The sequence below is a fragment of the Madurella fahalii genome, assembly GCF_045866475.1.
Source record: "Madurella fahalii IFM 68171 DNA, scaffold_1, whole genome shotgun sequence".
NCBI classification, from domain to species: Eukaryota; Fungi; Ascomycota; class Sordariomycetes; order Sordariales; genus Madurella; species Madurella fahalii.
The window spans coordinates 1,838,765-1,853,960 of NW_027263971.1; the positions used below are offsets into that span (position 1 = coordinate 1,838,765).

At 54.5% G+C, this 15,196-nt stretch overlaps 4 protein-coding genes across 4 annotated transcripts; 1 reads left to right on the plus strand and 3 right to left on the minus strand.

The window, feature by feature from the left end:
* Positions 1–2,446: 2,446 nt before the first annotated feature.
* Positions 2,447–3,471, plus strand: MFIFM68171_00562 (uncharacterized protein; the record flags this gene model as incomplete). The annotated part of the gene is made up of 3 exons (XM_071055984.1): positions 2,447–2,636; positions 2,741–2,868; positions 2,929–3,471. 3 exons carry the CDS (start codon positions 2,447–2,449, stop codon positions 3,469–3,471), a joined length of 861 nt encoding a protein of 286 aa, XP_070912085.1.
* A 645-nt stretch (positions 3,472–4,116) lies between these two features.
* ATG12_1 (Ubiquitin-like protein) lies at positions 4,117–6,674 on the minus strand (the record flags this gene model as incomplete). The annotated part of the gene is made up of 4 exons (XM_071055985.1): positions 4,117–5,160; positions 5,509–6,301; positions 6,384–6,487; positions 6,540–6,674. 4 exons carry the CDS (start codon positions 6,672–6,674, stop codon positions 4,117–4,119), a joined length of 2,076 nt encoding a protein of 691 aa, XP_070912086.1.
* Positions 6,675–7,328: 654 nt separating this feature from the next.
* On the minus strand, positions 7,329–10,699 carry RGR1 (mediator complex subunit; the record flags this gene model as incomplete). The annotated part of the gene is made up of 3 exons (XM_071055986.1): positions 7,329–8,721; positions 8,779–9,980; positions 10,034–10,699. 3 exons carry the CDS (start codon positions 10,697–10,699, stop codon positions 7,329–7,331), a joined length of 3,261 nt encoding a protein of 1,086 aa, XP_070912087.1.
* A 1,796-nt stretch (positions 10,700–12,495) lies between these two features.
* Positions 12,496–14,472, minus strand: ZWF1 (Glucose-6-phosphate 1-dehydrogenase; the record flags this gene model as incomplete). The annotated part of the gene is made up of 6 exons (XM_071055987.1): positions 12,496–12,614; positions 12,671–13,610; positions 13,669–14,013; positions 14,071–14,091; positions 14,167–14,239; positions 14,447–14,472. The coding sequence occupies 6 exons, from the start codon at positions 14,470–14,472 to the stop codon at positions 12,496–12,498; spliced, it is 1,524 nt and encodes a 507-aa protein (XP_070912088.1).
* Between the last annotated feature and the right edge of the window lie 724 nt (positions 14,473–15,196).

Sequence of the window (15,196 nt, forward strand, 5' to 3'; positions counted from 1 at the left end):
TATCTTTATCGGCTTCGCGAAGACGAAAAATAGACGCAACTGTGGTATAACCAGATTAGACGGATGGACGCCGCCTTAGACGGGATAAGGCGACGGCGGGCGATTCAATGACTGTGGAATCGAGTGGCTTCAATAGTACCCATACCATGCGTCCTCGCAAAAGAGGCAACGTAATTATCCCGTCCAACGTAGACTAAAATCTTAAAGAGACTTGGCGTCGCTTAATTATCCCATCCTCTTTTGTAGTCAGACGATTTCACAGTGCATATCCACGCAGCGTATTGCGTCGGAAAAGACCTCTTTTCCAATACTATGCATTGTAGCAAATCTCCGGATACAATGTAGTCAAGGCTTTCAAGGGAGACGAAGCATTCAGGACGGTCTAGAGATTACAGATGTTTGTTTGATAAGATGATATAGATAACGTGTACGTTCTGGTTGTTAGCTGGTGGCTGATAACTAGAAAAGCCAGCTCTTCTTCTTCTTCTTCCTCCCGCAATCCTCAATGGCAAGGGACACGCAGGGGCCTCAACGGAGCTTCTCCTGACTCGTTCTCCTGGCTCGTTCCAAAGTTCAATGGTTCGCAACAGCCCATGTGATGCTGTGCTTGTCTGATTGCTCTGATTTGTGTTCAGACGTGCGCGGGTTTCTGACTCTCGACGTTCCCGCGTCTTGAGGGTGAAGCAAGCGTTCGAGAATCCGTCCGCCTAGGTCCCGTAGCTTCACCATTGCTGGGTGCTAAATGTTATGCCCAGCACACGTAGCAGCAGTATAAAGGCGATCCCTGCCGTACTAGGAGTGTCCTAAGCAGCCCGGGTTCTATAAGATAGAGCATTGTTGTATTGGAAATAGATAGCTTGGTCCTGACATACGCTTTATTGATGGAAACTCAGAACTAATGGAAGGATGTGGGTGATATACTTTTCGGCTATAGTGCTGCTGTACTCCTTTAGCCAAATAAAGGATGGTCCTATTATACGCCCTATAAAGGAACCTTCGAACATCCATCCTTTCGGTTGTCTTTCGGAGTAAAGTGAAGCTCTTGCTACAAGTATTTGCCTACTTGTAGGCGAGACTACAAGGGGGCTAAGCTTGACAGCCCTGTGGCGGACACTTCATGAACTCTAGCATGAGCATTAAAAGTGTGGTTAAGTCTGTTCATTTTTCTAGCTAAAGTGCAGGATGACCGCTTCGTAAGTCATCCCGAGTAACGAGGGGGGTCATGTCACGTGCAAGCACGCCAAGGCGCGCTTGGCCCGTAACAGCTCTCTAGATCCTCAGTGTCGTATATTGTTACCCATTTCTTCTATACTGGGTCATTTGCGGCCTGAGTTTCGTAGAGAAGAGTATGGTCTCCCAATGTTCTGGGCGAGGGTGTAAGGCAAGGCAGTATCTGGTCCAGACATTGCGCCCTGATCTGTTCCTGGTGGTTCGCTTGACCCGTCGTGGTCGTACACGCCGTTGGTAGCTGAGGGAACGCAAGGCTGTCATGTGATAAGGGCCAGTGGTGCTCCGCAGTGCTTGGGCCCGTGTCCCGTCAGGGATGACGGCCCAGGGGTCACCACTTACTTCTATAAAGATCCCATAGACTCATCCTCAGAGGACCTTCAAAAAATCAATCCATCTTCTCTTACTTCGTGCACACATCATGTCAGGGTTTATGAAGTGTCTACCTCAGCGTCAAGGCCGACGCCATCGAGGTCACCAGTTACGGGACCGCAACCAAACCCCGTAACAAAGTTGGCCCAAGCGATGTATCGATGTACCTCGTCCTTTTCTTCCTCCCCAATTGCAAACTTACCGCTGCAGTTTTCCCTAGGCAGAAGCGGGCCAATATTGGCAAGTTAGACCTGTCAGGAGAAGTAGGGCGTATTTTGAGCAATTTACCTGTACGATCACTTTGCCTAGGTACGCAAGGCTCTGATTTCCATCCTTTGGCCCCGAGTAAAGTTGGCGAATTAGCTACTAATTTTTAGGGCGTTGAGGGTACGAGAACGGCAACAAGACTCGAGAGTCGGGTCAGGGCTGGGCCCAGGGTTAAGATTGGCTGAGCTGTTGGCGGTTCCATGGAAGGTTTGTGGCGAGGTTACATTTGACAATGCTAGTGGAAAAAGAGAGGTTTTCAATAGAGGCTCCTTTCTATAGAAATTACTAGAAGAGTGACGAAGTGGCTGAAGAACTCAAGAGCGGGAAATTAGGTCTTTACTATCATTGGGTTGGACCTGGCAGAAACCCTGGCCAATCACTGTTACGGCCTCGGTGAATATCTGTTGAGGATGATATCTATGGTGTTGTGGCTGGCGTAGGCGAAATGAGGGTGGCCAGGGCTTGTTTTGAGTCACGCAAGGCTGGGCCCACACGTAAAGTTGGTATTCAAAGACTGATGAAGAGATGGCTGGCATCTGTCCACTCCACCCTGTTGCTCGCTGACTTTTTGTCGCCTGCCATGAGGCCGTCACAGCTATACCAGGTCCTGGCGACCGCGTCCCTCGTTCCGCCGTGCTTGGCAGTCAATCTCACCAACGAGGACTACAACATCAAGCTCCGGTCGCCGTTCACCATTACATGGACCGACGCCATCGGACCGGTCGACATCACACTAATTGGTGACCCCAACCGGCGGCGCTCTGGCACCCGTGCAGATGATCATAGGCAAGCTGAGACTTGAGACTCTGTCACGGGCACCAAACCTAGCTGGACCGATATTCGCACACTATTAACACGGCGCCATCTTTGATAGGGAGTGCTCACGGAACATCGTACACCTGGAAACCGACCTCGCTACCGCCTTTTGAGCTCTACGCCATTCGGATCATTGATTCGACCGATGAGCCAATATACTCTCTTTCCTTTCAAATAAGAGACGTCGTGAGTCTTATCTGGGATGCGGCACCGTGTTAGGGAGGAAGACTGAATCTGGTTCGATAGATTGTAGCTTCATCATCGGTCGGGAATGCCGAGCCCATTCCGACAACGGTGGCGGTGGCACCATCAAGCAGCACACAGAGTGTACCCAGCTTAAGCACGCCACCGGCTGCTGGCGAGAATACCGGAGGATCCAACTCAAACACGCCACCGCCAGCCGCCGAGAGCGCCGGCGGTCTCAGCACCGGCGCAGCGGCTGGAATAGGAGCAGGAGCTGCAGTCAGCGCTATCGCCCTTATTGCGGCGATAGCTTACTTCTTCTACCGCCAGGGTAAAGCGGCGGGCACGAGAGGTGGCACTACCAACACCAATTCTGATCATGCGGGCCTGGCCGAGCTGGGCACAAGCGGAGAGAATAAGCAGGCCATCGAGTCGGATGCCGGTAAACACGGAAAGTCGCCAGCCGAGCTGAGCGGGGGGCCCGTGGTCGAGGTAAACGCGCCAGCGGATGTGACCACGATATCCGCGTCATACGAAGCTGCACATGGTGGTCATTGGCGAGCGCCACACGCAGCAGAGTCGTACGCGGCGCCGCCGAGGGATTAGTATGGATTCTAAAGGACACGACAGAGTGGGTATTACTAAGTGGTCTCTTTGTGGATGTTTCTCGTGAAACTCCGTATAGTGGCGTATAGCAATCCACAAGTCACCAGCTGCTTAAAACAAGGTCCCTGCAATGTGAACGAAGTCTCCGATGGTAAGACGGTATCGTCCGCCTCTGCTGACAGGGCCAGTCGGACATTTTCTGGCATAGCACGTTACTAGAGGTCCACCTCAATAGCGTATAACTTATGGTTCTAGTCAGCATATTTCTAGTAAACAAATTTATGTTACTATGGTTTTAACCAGAGTCCTGCATTTAATTATCGACTTACAGTTCTACCTCCCTATCCCGAGGGCCTTGCAAATGTTGCCCAGTCACCAAGCGATAATGGCTCTATGGGGAAATGCTAACATGACAAGATGAGAATACGTGTCGCGTGATTCAAGACCCCTTGCGTTCGACGGCCCGGAATCCACCGCTAGCCCCAACCATTTGAAATCAGCCCCAAGAAATTCAAGGGCTAATGAAGTTTCTACTGTATGCAAACACATCGGGAAAGATGTTCCTTGAGAACGAAGAAGACCAAAGCACAGCAGGAACGAGGACGAGGTGACACAAACCCCAAATTCCAACAGGTGCGGCACTGCCTAAGCGAGACACAACGCCTTCCACTCCGCTTCCAGACAGACATCGGGATCGAAATGCCGCCTCGGCTTCGCCTTCTCCATCAAGCTCCGCAGCCAAGGCCAGAGTTTCACCTTATAAGGCCGCCCCTCGCCGTCCCTCGGAGCCGGGCGGCCGTTTTCGCGGCGTCGACGCAGCAGCTCCCCGTTCATCATGCCGTGGACGTAGCAGGGGCCTACCAGCCTGTAGGACTTGCCGTCGGGCCGCGGCCTGATGACGAACGGCACGCGGGAGCCGGCCACGACGGCGATCAGGTCGCCCATCCGCACCTCGTTGGGGAACAGACCCATGCGCCCGCACGCCGTCAGCGAGAAGCAGTGCCCCTGGACAGTGTTCATGACTGCGGCTACTAGCGGCCACGTCTCCTGGAAGAATTCCATGTTGAAGGCGGGGAGGGAGGAGAAAATGGTGGGGGGTTTGACAAACCTGGTGTAGGCGTCGTGAGCAGCCTTGTCACGGCGGCCGTCGCCGCCGCTCCACCAGTGCGTATCTGCTACCAAGGTGCGCCATACTACGTGCCGCACCTGTTCGCCCGTGTGGTAACGCTCGCCTAGTAACCCGATGGCGGCCCTTTCGGCGCCATGGATGATTTGGAAAGCGGCATTCCATCCGTGATGACAATAGGGTATGCTGTCGGCAGGTACTCCTAATTCGCTGAACTCTGAAAACCAGGTTCTGCGCGGGCTCGTCAGGAGGTTGCTGATCTCGGGCCGCTGCTCGAAATTGACGCGGTATGTAGGGAAGAATAGCGAGTCGATAACAGCGCCGTGGACGATGAGGGATTGCGTGGGCCGGGATAGGCACATGTCGGAGACGGTATCCTTCATGCATTGGTATTGGCTCTCATCCAGCGGTCGCCGTGCTTGTGCGCTCCAGTCGGGGATCCACGATGGAAGGCCATCAACGTGGGCGGAACGCGGCAGGCCCGCCTGGTATAGGATATCGACCCCGTAGCCGTTTCGGATGTATGCTTCTGCGACGTGGCGGTAGACTAGAGCCGTGGAACACTGTTCTCAGACGAATAGTCGGGGGATAGCTCAAGCGATGGCATATCCGTAGCGAGCGACATGAGAGAGTACACTTTGTCCCGGCTGTCTGTGGCGGCAGCGCGACGAGTCTTTTTCAAGAGTCTCAGAAGCGTTTGGGATTTGCTGTGTAGGTCCGGGAGCGCGAAGTTTACCCTTGGTGCTTGGCCGTTGCTGGCAACCTCCTGTGCTCTGGCAGCCCTCAGCTCCGTAAAAACATCTAGCAGGGACGTGTTCTCAACCAAACCTTTGTAATCCGCAATCAGGCCGTATCGCAGGGCGGGGGGGAGATCACGACTAGTTGAGAGGGTCCAAAACTGAGCTAAGCACTCCAGTGTGTTTGATGGCCGATCCGTAGAACACCATCACATCCCTCGCAAGCGCAACTTCTTGGAGCACCCACGCCCGAGTAAACCAAGCTTGCCAGCACAGCGCCAGAACGGAGAACCATTTCCGCGTAGAGTCAGAATCCATGCCATTGGACTCCATTCCAGGGATGTACAGCATTTCCCAGTCTTCGTCCGATCGCTGATCCGGTCTGTCGGGGCCCGCCTTCTCCCAGATCCTAGTAAGGCACTGCATGAGGGCCAAAGGGACCTCATCCGGATCGGCGACGGCATCTTCGGCAGTATCCTCGTGGAGCGGTTCGCCTAAGTACGCGACCGTACGCTCAGCTCGAGTGTAAATCTCTCCCATCAGCCGGACCTGCTGGTTACGCTCGAGGATATCCTCCTGATTGATACAAAGGCCGTCTGCCCAGAGGTAGATGTCATCTCTCCAGCCGAATATCCTCCCGAGTGCGTGATAGAGGTTTCTGGTAATGTGCTTGTGCCGGCCATTACAGAATATCATGGCGTGCCAGAGGGGCGGGGAGCCCCAGGTGTACGAGAGCGCCGAGAACTTGGGAGCCTGGTCCAGCGGGTAGGACTCGATGGTCAAATGAGGGACCCCATGCGAGATGGACGGCACATGGCGGAGCAACCGTATATGCCTCGTAGCCAGGGTGTCGTATACGAATGGCGCATCTCGGGTTGCTTGGTCATGCTGCACGCTCTCCGCGGTCGGAATGGACGGCGGATCCGGAACCTCCAAGGGCAAAATTGAAAGGGACGCCCGCGGGCATCTTGATGGTTAAGTGCGGCTGAAATGCTGGAGGCTCGTCATGCTTAATCGGAATGACCCTCATACGACGACAGTTAACATACGCTTCGATCTCCTCTGCCGTTGCACTTTCCCCGAGATCCTCTCTGGCCAGTCTCCGCATGATCGACACTGTGTCTTGGCCGCTGAGGAACCTGTTGATATCGACCTGTAGCGCTTTCAGCGTGGCTATAACTTAGTGTAAACACAACACAGCTCACTCTAGCCTCGATGCTAGTCCATCTCCTAGCTGAATCCTTCAGTCTCTTGACGTACTCATCCTCCGTTGATGGCGAGCCGACGGCGTCGCGAATCAGATCAATATCCTCCGCGGTCACATAGGCGCTGCTTGGCATGGGAGATGATCCCGAGCCACAAACATCACCTCTAAGGTCGACTTAATGTTTGCTAGCTACGCCGTAGATCGGGTGCAGGGTGCACATACACATCTATGCTCGGCGCCCCAGCCATGGTAACGTTTGATGGTAGCGTTGATGGTAGCGTTGATAGTAACGTTGCTTTGACACAGAAAGAGAGGTTCAACGGTTCCTGTCAAAAAGCTGAACTCGCACCGCTTTGCGATCTTGTGGTGTTTGTATCTTCGGCATTCGGTTGCCGCAGGCATCAGTGTGGCGCATAGCTGCACCCGCTGTTCCGACTGCCGCCGAACACCAGCAAGCAGGATCGTAATGTATTAATTTCACCCCGCATCATCTAGGTCCCTCCATGCCGCTTGCTTACCCCCTTGCGGCTTGATGTACCCGCCGCTAGCCCTGGCAGTGTAGTTCCGGTACCAGAATGCATAAAATAGAACGGGCCAGCTACGAAGCCTCAAGAGTAAGTCACCAAGCAGACGCTATTTGATCTCCAGCTCGGGTTGTTTAAAAAGCTGCGCTATTTCATTAAGAGTACGCTATTCTGTGTCGTGCGTCATATCGGCGTTCCCCCATATCCTGCCGGCCGGCCAGATAATATCTAGATTGTTCTGGCTGCCATGGCGCTCTGCTGTGTTATGCGTGCGCCCATGCACCCCTTTGCTGTACGGGTATGGCCTGTTGCGGCTGAGGCTGCTGGTGCTGCAGCCGCAGGGGCGGTGCCCCGACCATAGACAGAATCGACGCGCTGACGAGCGCCATCAGATTCTCGATGCCCTGTTCCGGACAGGCCTGGGCGCCGGTCGACAAGCCCTTGAAGCCATCGCCGCTGGCCGACCAAACACGCTGTTTCAACACCCTGTTGAACTCGTCGTTTTCATTCTTCGCGTTCGGGTCGTTGTCGGAGCGATAGACATGCCACATGGGCTGCCCTCTTCGTTTGCGCGCTTTAATGACCAGATTGAGAACCCGTCGGGCCTGGTTGGGCGGAAGTATGAAACGGACCCCGGCCCAGCCCAGAGAGCTATGGAAGACATAGCACGACCCTTGCCCGCGGGTGACGACGTTCTCCCAGGAGTCTTCTAGCCGCTCCAGCGCTCGGCATAACGGGAGCGTGAAGTTAAGCCACAGCGGCAATTCCTCGAACTTCGTCGAGTTTGCCAGCGTCCGCAGGTAATCTATTATTCGGAGGTGAGGATTGCCCTTTTCGAGAACAACATTGACCCGTTGCTCTCTGGCGAGATCGAGCCGCACTTTCCATGGCCGTTGGTCTTGCGTGCCTCCATAGGTGAATACCACCTCGCGGAGCGTGACGCTCTCCGGCACCACGGCTTTGCCAGCCCGACGAATAGCGTCAACGAAATCAAGCACGCGCTCCAGAGCTTGAAGCCGTGCCATTAGCAGATTAACCGAAGGGGTACCCATCGGTACCCGAAGTCGAAATGTGAACTCGCCGATCCGATGGTTATAAAACACGTCGTGGTCGAGGTCACCCTTGATGAATTGGAACTTGGCTCGGTTGGTGACAGTAATCCTAGCCTCCGAAATGCCCGTGACTCGCATCTCTCGCCTCGGAAGCGAATCGGCGCGGGCCGTCGCGACTTCTTCCGACGGGCCCAGCCCTCTAAAGTCGATCGAGATAACCTCATGTGCCCAGGTGCTGAGAAATGAGGGCCTAGAGCCTGACCGACGCTGAAGCATCTCTGACAGCCGCGTGTGTATCGTCTGAAGGGTGAAGGGGAGAGGTAGACTTGACCCCATATTCTCCTTGCTGGTGTGTGACAAACCATTGCTGTGGAGCTCGCGAAGATCATTAGCCTGGAAGATGATTGTCGCACCGAACTCGGCCACAGTTTCGAAGAAGGAATCCGAGAGGCTGAGCTGGCTTGATGGCACGGGTATTTTCGCGGACATCTTTATACGGCCGCCCGTTATCGTTTGCCTCAGCCCCGAGCCCGGAGGGCCTGAGTTGGAAGGGCCTGAGTTGGAAGGGCCTGAGTTGGAAGGGCCTGAGTTGGAAGGCCCCGATCTAGAGAGGTGTTAGCGTGACGACGAATCCATGCACCAGGCAACGGTCAGGGCTTACAGTTCGATAAGCCACCAGTGGTCTCCGCTGAGGCTCATGCTCAACATGACAAACCACCGGGGGTCCCAGTCGGCATACCTCATCCACACCGCTTGGAAAGCCTCGCGTGAGGATGGCGCAACAGAGTAGACAATGCTCTTCAGCTCCTCCGCTGACACAGGAGGCCGGAGCGCGGTCCAGCCCACAAGCTTGCCCCGACTGTGCAGGTCCTTCATAGTGTAGATCCACCTGAGCTGCTCTAGAGCAACCGCACCCTCCTCGGCTGGATTCGACATGGAATTAAACTTTCTCTGGCCCTCGGCGACAACGGCAGCCCGCGGAAGTAAGACGAAAGCGCCTGTGAACGGTTCGACCTGGACCGTGACATTCTCCTCACCGAGCAGCTGCATACTCAGGGACGAACCGATAGCTTCGTCCTCAGAAATATTCAAGGCTAATCTTGCCTGCCGCTGAGCGAACCGGGGCTTGCTCAACAGAGTGTTGTACATCGACGAGAGCAGATGCTCGATATGCCGCGCGATTACCGCCGTCAACAAGTTTTCGGTGGATATCGTGTCGACATCGAATGGAACGTCGACATCTTTGACTTCCTTGCTGTCGCGGAACCAACGCAAGCTAAGGTGGCTGGGCGACTGCGGGGTTTGTACTCCATCGGGGCCCTTGCCACTATTCACCCCCAGTATGATCCAACTCTTTGTCCCCTGAGAGTGGGGGCGATTCAGCCAGTATTGAATGGACATGGCGCGATCGAGTCGCTCGATTTTGAGCGTGTCAACCCATCTCGCCGTGCTCAGCTCCACTGCCTGGCGAGCGAATTCGCCAATTTTCGCAGTCAGTGTGAATTCATGCAGGTACTTGTAGCAGCCAAGCAACCCTTCGGCCGCCAGCGCCTCGTTGACTTTGCGTTCCATAAACGCCCGGGCACGGTCTGACAGCCCTGAAGGGGCGGGCCTGAAGAGGCATCTGAAGTCGATGAACCAGAACTGGGATTCAAAATCCTCGTCGCCTATGGTCAGATCAACTTCGAACTCGCCGTCCACTCTGAACGTCACCCTGCCCGAGGCGATGGTATAATCCCTGAACGGGTCCGGGATCTTCTCCCATTCGTGAAGTTGGAGTCTCGCGGCCAAGTGAACGTTGATCTCGTGGAGCCATGCCTCCTTTTCCTCAAGCGACAGAGGCGGGGGCTCCAAGTAGCCAAGCTGCAGGCATGTTAGCACGTACGCTAGGCCGACGCCCTTCATCCGCAACTTACGTCGGGCATCCATGAAACCTCTCCGGTGGCGAGAACCTCCAAAGCGGTCTTCAAGTCCGGGCTCGGAACCTTGGCCCAGAGCAAATCTTGTTTTGTCTTGACCATGTCCCAAAACGCGCCGTTGAACAGCTCCAGCTTAGATATGAGGTGGCTTCTGATGTCGATGAGCTTGCCGACTTGGTCCGCCTTTTTGCTCCATTCAGTGAGCACCAGGGTTTTCACCCATTTTGTGTGCAGCTCCTGGATGGAGTTGAGAAGAATAAGTTTCTTCTCTAAGCTCTCGGGCGACGTGTCCTCGGCCCCGGTTGACTGATAGTTGGCATTCCCGTTCGCAAGATTCTGCGGCAGAGGTTTCGACGCCAGCGTGAGGATCTGGTCCTGGAGCGTCGCATGGGAGTACTGCGCCAGCCTTTTGAGAATTAGATCTAATGGCAATATGCCGGTCGTTATGTGTTGTAGCTCGTCGGGGAGTTCGTCTATCTTGGGGACCGGTGGGCCCTTCCGATCGCTGTCAACATCCATGGCTGACGCATCGCTAACCTTCTCCATTCCCTTGCCCTTAGGCGAGGGCTCCCGCTCGGCGGCCGAGACTCCGTCCCTGGCGCCGTTCGTCCACAAGTCTCTATCATGGTTGGTCCGCGCGCCGTTATGTATCCCGTTCTCCATTTTGAATGCGCCCGCTTCGCTGCGCGAGCCTCTCTGCGGTGCTGCCGACCTATTCGGTCAGCCTGTCCAGACCGACACAACGGCCCGTCACAGCGAGGTGAAGGTTCTAAAGATATCGTAGTTCTGAAGATTTGGTGGCCCCCAGGGAATCGCGGCTTTGAAGAAATCGTCGGAGGGCGGCACCCAGTGCAGAATTCGGAAAGCCCGAAGAGCGAAGTGCGGTCGGTCGGTCGGTCCGTCGGTCGCTGCCGTGACGGTTCCTATTGAAAAGAGAGCACTACAATGGTAGGCGGGAGGGCGCGACACCCACGCCGAGCACGACCCAGAGTTGGGCCTGGCCGGGGTTGATGGGCGATCGCACCGCTTGCGCTGGTCGTCTCTTCTGGGAATCGGTGCATGTGCGCCGGGTGCAGCTGCGCGACGAAGAAAGCCGGGTACGCACGTTGCTCGCCTCCGGACAACCGTTCGGGAAGGGTCGCTTTCTTCGCCAAACAAAATGCGATGTGCGCCGTTGCGGTCGCCAAGTTAGGTACAGGAATAGCGATGGATACTCGATTCTCGGTGTCCACTGTCAAAGAAGCTGCACGCCTCTCCCACGGGACGCGCTGTAATGCCTGGAAAATAAGGCACAAAAACAGTAACAATCTGGCTGGCGAAAACGCAGCCCCACTTGGCCTTGTTCACAGTAGGACGTAGCCGTACCCTTGTCATGCAACTGTATTGTACATCGTATTCAACGGTTACCTCTGGACTTGTAAAGCCTGAAACGACAGGCTCCCGCATTCTGGCGCCAGCTTAAATCCCAAGACGAAGACATGGTAAAGGTAACTACTGCGAAACGAGCTGGTCTAAGGGATCTTCTGCACGTCCCAGTTCTGTGCTGCTGGGTGAGCGACAGCTTTGCAGAAGTCGGCAAGCGCATCGAAGATCCTCAACCCCCCCACTCAAGCCCAGGGTACCGTGGACCCGCGTGCATGCCTCCCCTGCCTACCTTCGCCGGCAAAATTCAAACTGAACGATGGGCTTGCCGTCGAGGTTCCCCTCCCTATTGCCAGGTAAAAGCAAGCGGCATTACTATTCGTCGCTCCAGGAATGATCACTCAGTCCCCAGCAACCAGGCGCTCAAAACCCTCTTACGTCATACGACACTCGCCGGATTTGGGCAGCAGATCCCGACTTTCATCCCATGTCCGTTTTCACCGTCAACAACTGGCCTCAAGGACGGAAGGCAGCGCATACCCTCCAGGAGCAGATCTGCCTGTGTTTGGCAGCCCTTTCTGTGCTAGCGGTCCTGGAATCGCGCGGCCAACAATTCTAAACCCTGCATTGCTGTCTTGATATTATGGACGACAACCAACCTTTCGGGTGTGAGCCAAGGGTCAAGTCACCCACCGCAACCCCAATCAATCGCATGCAAGGCATCTCAAAACACAGGTCCATTGTATTTAGTTCCTGTGAGAACTCGATGGCTAACCATCATCCAACGACCAAGAACTCCCGCGACCATGAGCGGGCGGGAGGGCAGGTTTCCTTCCCTGGTGTCGTTTCTTGTCAAACCGCTTCCCGCATTTGCCCGGCTCCCTCTCGGCGCCGAAAAAAAGTCTACCTGTGGCATTCCCTGCCCTAATCCTTGATCAACTTCTAATAATCGCCCATCATATGCCCAGAATTGCCGTGAGGTGGTGCTGCGCTCAACTGCTTTGACAGTCTTTGCTTAACCAATGTTCAACACGGCCATCGCCAAAGCCATCCAGCAATAGGGAATAGAACAACACCATGGAATATCAACAAGCTACTCACAACTTGTTGCCCGGCCCCAGAGCCGAGGTCGTCGGCCACTGGTATCCTGCGGCATCGCTGAACTTGTAACCATAGGACGAAGTAAAGTCGTCGAGCACGGCAGGACCTCGGGAACCTGGGAAGAAGTTAGTATCTGTAGCAAAAATGGCTCGATATCTCTAGGTTGCTTACCATAAGGGTACTCCATCGGGATGATCTCCTTGTTGTCATCCAGGTAGTGCAGCAGGGGGGTGAAAATCCTCCAGCTGGCATCAAGCTCGTCGTCTCGAACAAAGTTGGAATGGTCGCCCTTGATGCAATCCAGGATTAGTGACTCGTATGCCTCCGGAATCTTGAGATCCGAGAACCGTCTACGGTACGTGAGGTCAAGTTCCGTGACCACGGTTTGCATAGTCAGTCCGGGGAGCTTCGAGTTCATCTTGATGTACACGCTCTCGTTAGGCTGGATGCGCATCACGAGTTCGTTGCGGGGAATGTCCTTGAAGATGCCTGAAGTGACGTCCTTGAACTGCACGCGAATCTCGGTTTTTTGCTCATTGAGCGCCTTGCCCGCTTTCATGATGAAGGGAACGCCATCCCACCGCTCGTTCTTGATGTAGGCAACGAGGGCGCAGAATGTCGGGCACCGCGAGTCCTTTGGCACTGTATCGTCCTCCTTGTATGACGGCTTGCTGCCGTCAAGTGACTTCCCGTACTGGCCAATGATGACGTTCTTGGGCTCAATAGCGGGGATCGCGCGGAGCACCCTCACTTTCTCGTCTCGGATGTCCTCGGACGAGAAAGAAATCGGCCGTTCCATAGCCAGGAGAGTGAGAACCTGGAGCAGGTGGTTCTGCATGACATCTCGGATGATGCCGAACTCGTCAAAGTACCCCCCGCGGCCTTCAGTGCCAAATGGCTCTTTGAACGTAATCTGCACATTGTCGATATGGTGTCTGTTCCAAGTCGCGCCCAAGAACGAGTTGCCAAACCGCAGAATGAGTATGTTCTTTACCATCTCCTTGCCGAGATAGTGGTCGATGCGGAAGAGTTCGTCCTCTTTCCAATCAGGCTCCAGAGACTTTTGGAGCTCCCGCGAGCTCGCCAAGTCCTTACCGAACGGTTTCTCGACCTACAACAGAGTCAGCAGCAGCAGCAGCAGCAAAGTGTTTAACCGAAGACAGACTTACAATGACGCGGGCGATGCCTCTTGAAGGATAACAGCACTTCTTCAGGTGCTGTGAAACGATGGTGAAAACGCTCGGCGGTAGCGCCATGTAGAACAACCTATTGGTCTCCCTTCTGCCCTGCTCGAGCTCCTCGAGATGTTTGTTCAGCTGCATAAACGACTCATCCCGGTCGTACTGGCCAGACACATATGTGCACAGGGAGCAGAAATCCTCCAGCTGCTGCTCAATGTCTTTTGTTGGCGTCTTGATGTACGATTTGATCCGACGAAGATATTCGTCATGGTCCATTTTTGTCCGCGCATAGCCAACAATCTTGATGTCCTTGGGCAGGAATTGGTTTCGGTACTGTCGCCGCGGTCTCAGTAATCCATTCGATCGAATCCCAGCAGAAGGTCGACTTACAAGCCCAAAGAGAGCAGGGTACTACTACATGTCAGCCAATTGCCTTTCCAAGTTACACCTTTGTGTGCTGTGTTTCTTCTTTGCAGCGGCGCATACCGTCTTCTTTTTTGCAAGGTCGCCGGAGGCGCCGAGGACAACAATAACGGTGTTGTCCTTCAGCTCGATGGCGCTGAAGAATGGTTAGCATCGATCCAAGATCCGTTTCTCTTGCAACGCATCGTCGGCTGTAAAGCATCGACTCGCTTGGTGCTACCAGGAAGACCAAAGATCGGGGTCGAGGTGTGGCGTCGATGGTCTCAGGCAGAGCTATCTTGGTCGCCCAACCTAGCTCCACCAGAGGTGATGATTAATGGCGGGGCAAGAGAGGAACACTTACGTTCCAGCAGAATGCAGGTCGGCCATCTTGTCAGGTGTTTCTCTCCAGGGATATCAGGGAAAACCGCTAAGGATAGGGAGTTGGAAAGGGTCTCTGGGAGAGCTGCGGGTCAAAGGTTTTGTTGACAGGGTGGGAGATGGGAAACTAATCGGGGTCCGATCAAGGTTCGGGGTTAATGGTATTTCTACCGGCGGGAGGGACGAGTGATGCGCAGCAGACTGGAGCTAGGGAGCAACGAGGGGAAGCTTACTCAGGGACCCCGCCTTTACGTACTGGCTTCCTGGGCTGGCACCAGGGAAGCTTAGACCGGGCAAGTGAACGCTTCTTTTAAACACCTTGTGTAGCTCCGAGTTCTCCGGATGACACCACCACTTCCTTCATTCATAATGTACTTGAGGTGCACATACCCTATGCGATGGTAACTGCGAATACTGTTGCTTACAAAAGGGGATCAAACGCATCTATTTTTGCTATGTCTCTACCAAACATTCCATGGGAGGATTGTCCCCCAAGACAACATTAGTTCAGTTATCGACGTCAGATAATAGCAATTCTACTCAATGACGCTAACCCGGACTGGTCCTTGCTCCCTGGACGCGTTGCATCTGAATTGGCAACAATGACAGGCACCGCTGGCTCAAACGACAAACTTTGCTATTCACACAAAATACCAGGTAGCAGCTAAAACTACTGTAGCGGCACCAGCTAGGTTCAGAGATGGCGGAACATGCGAGCAGTAGTTTAGCTGGT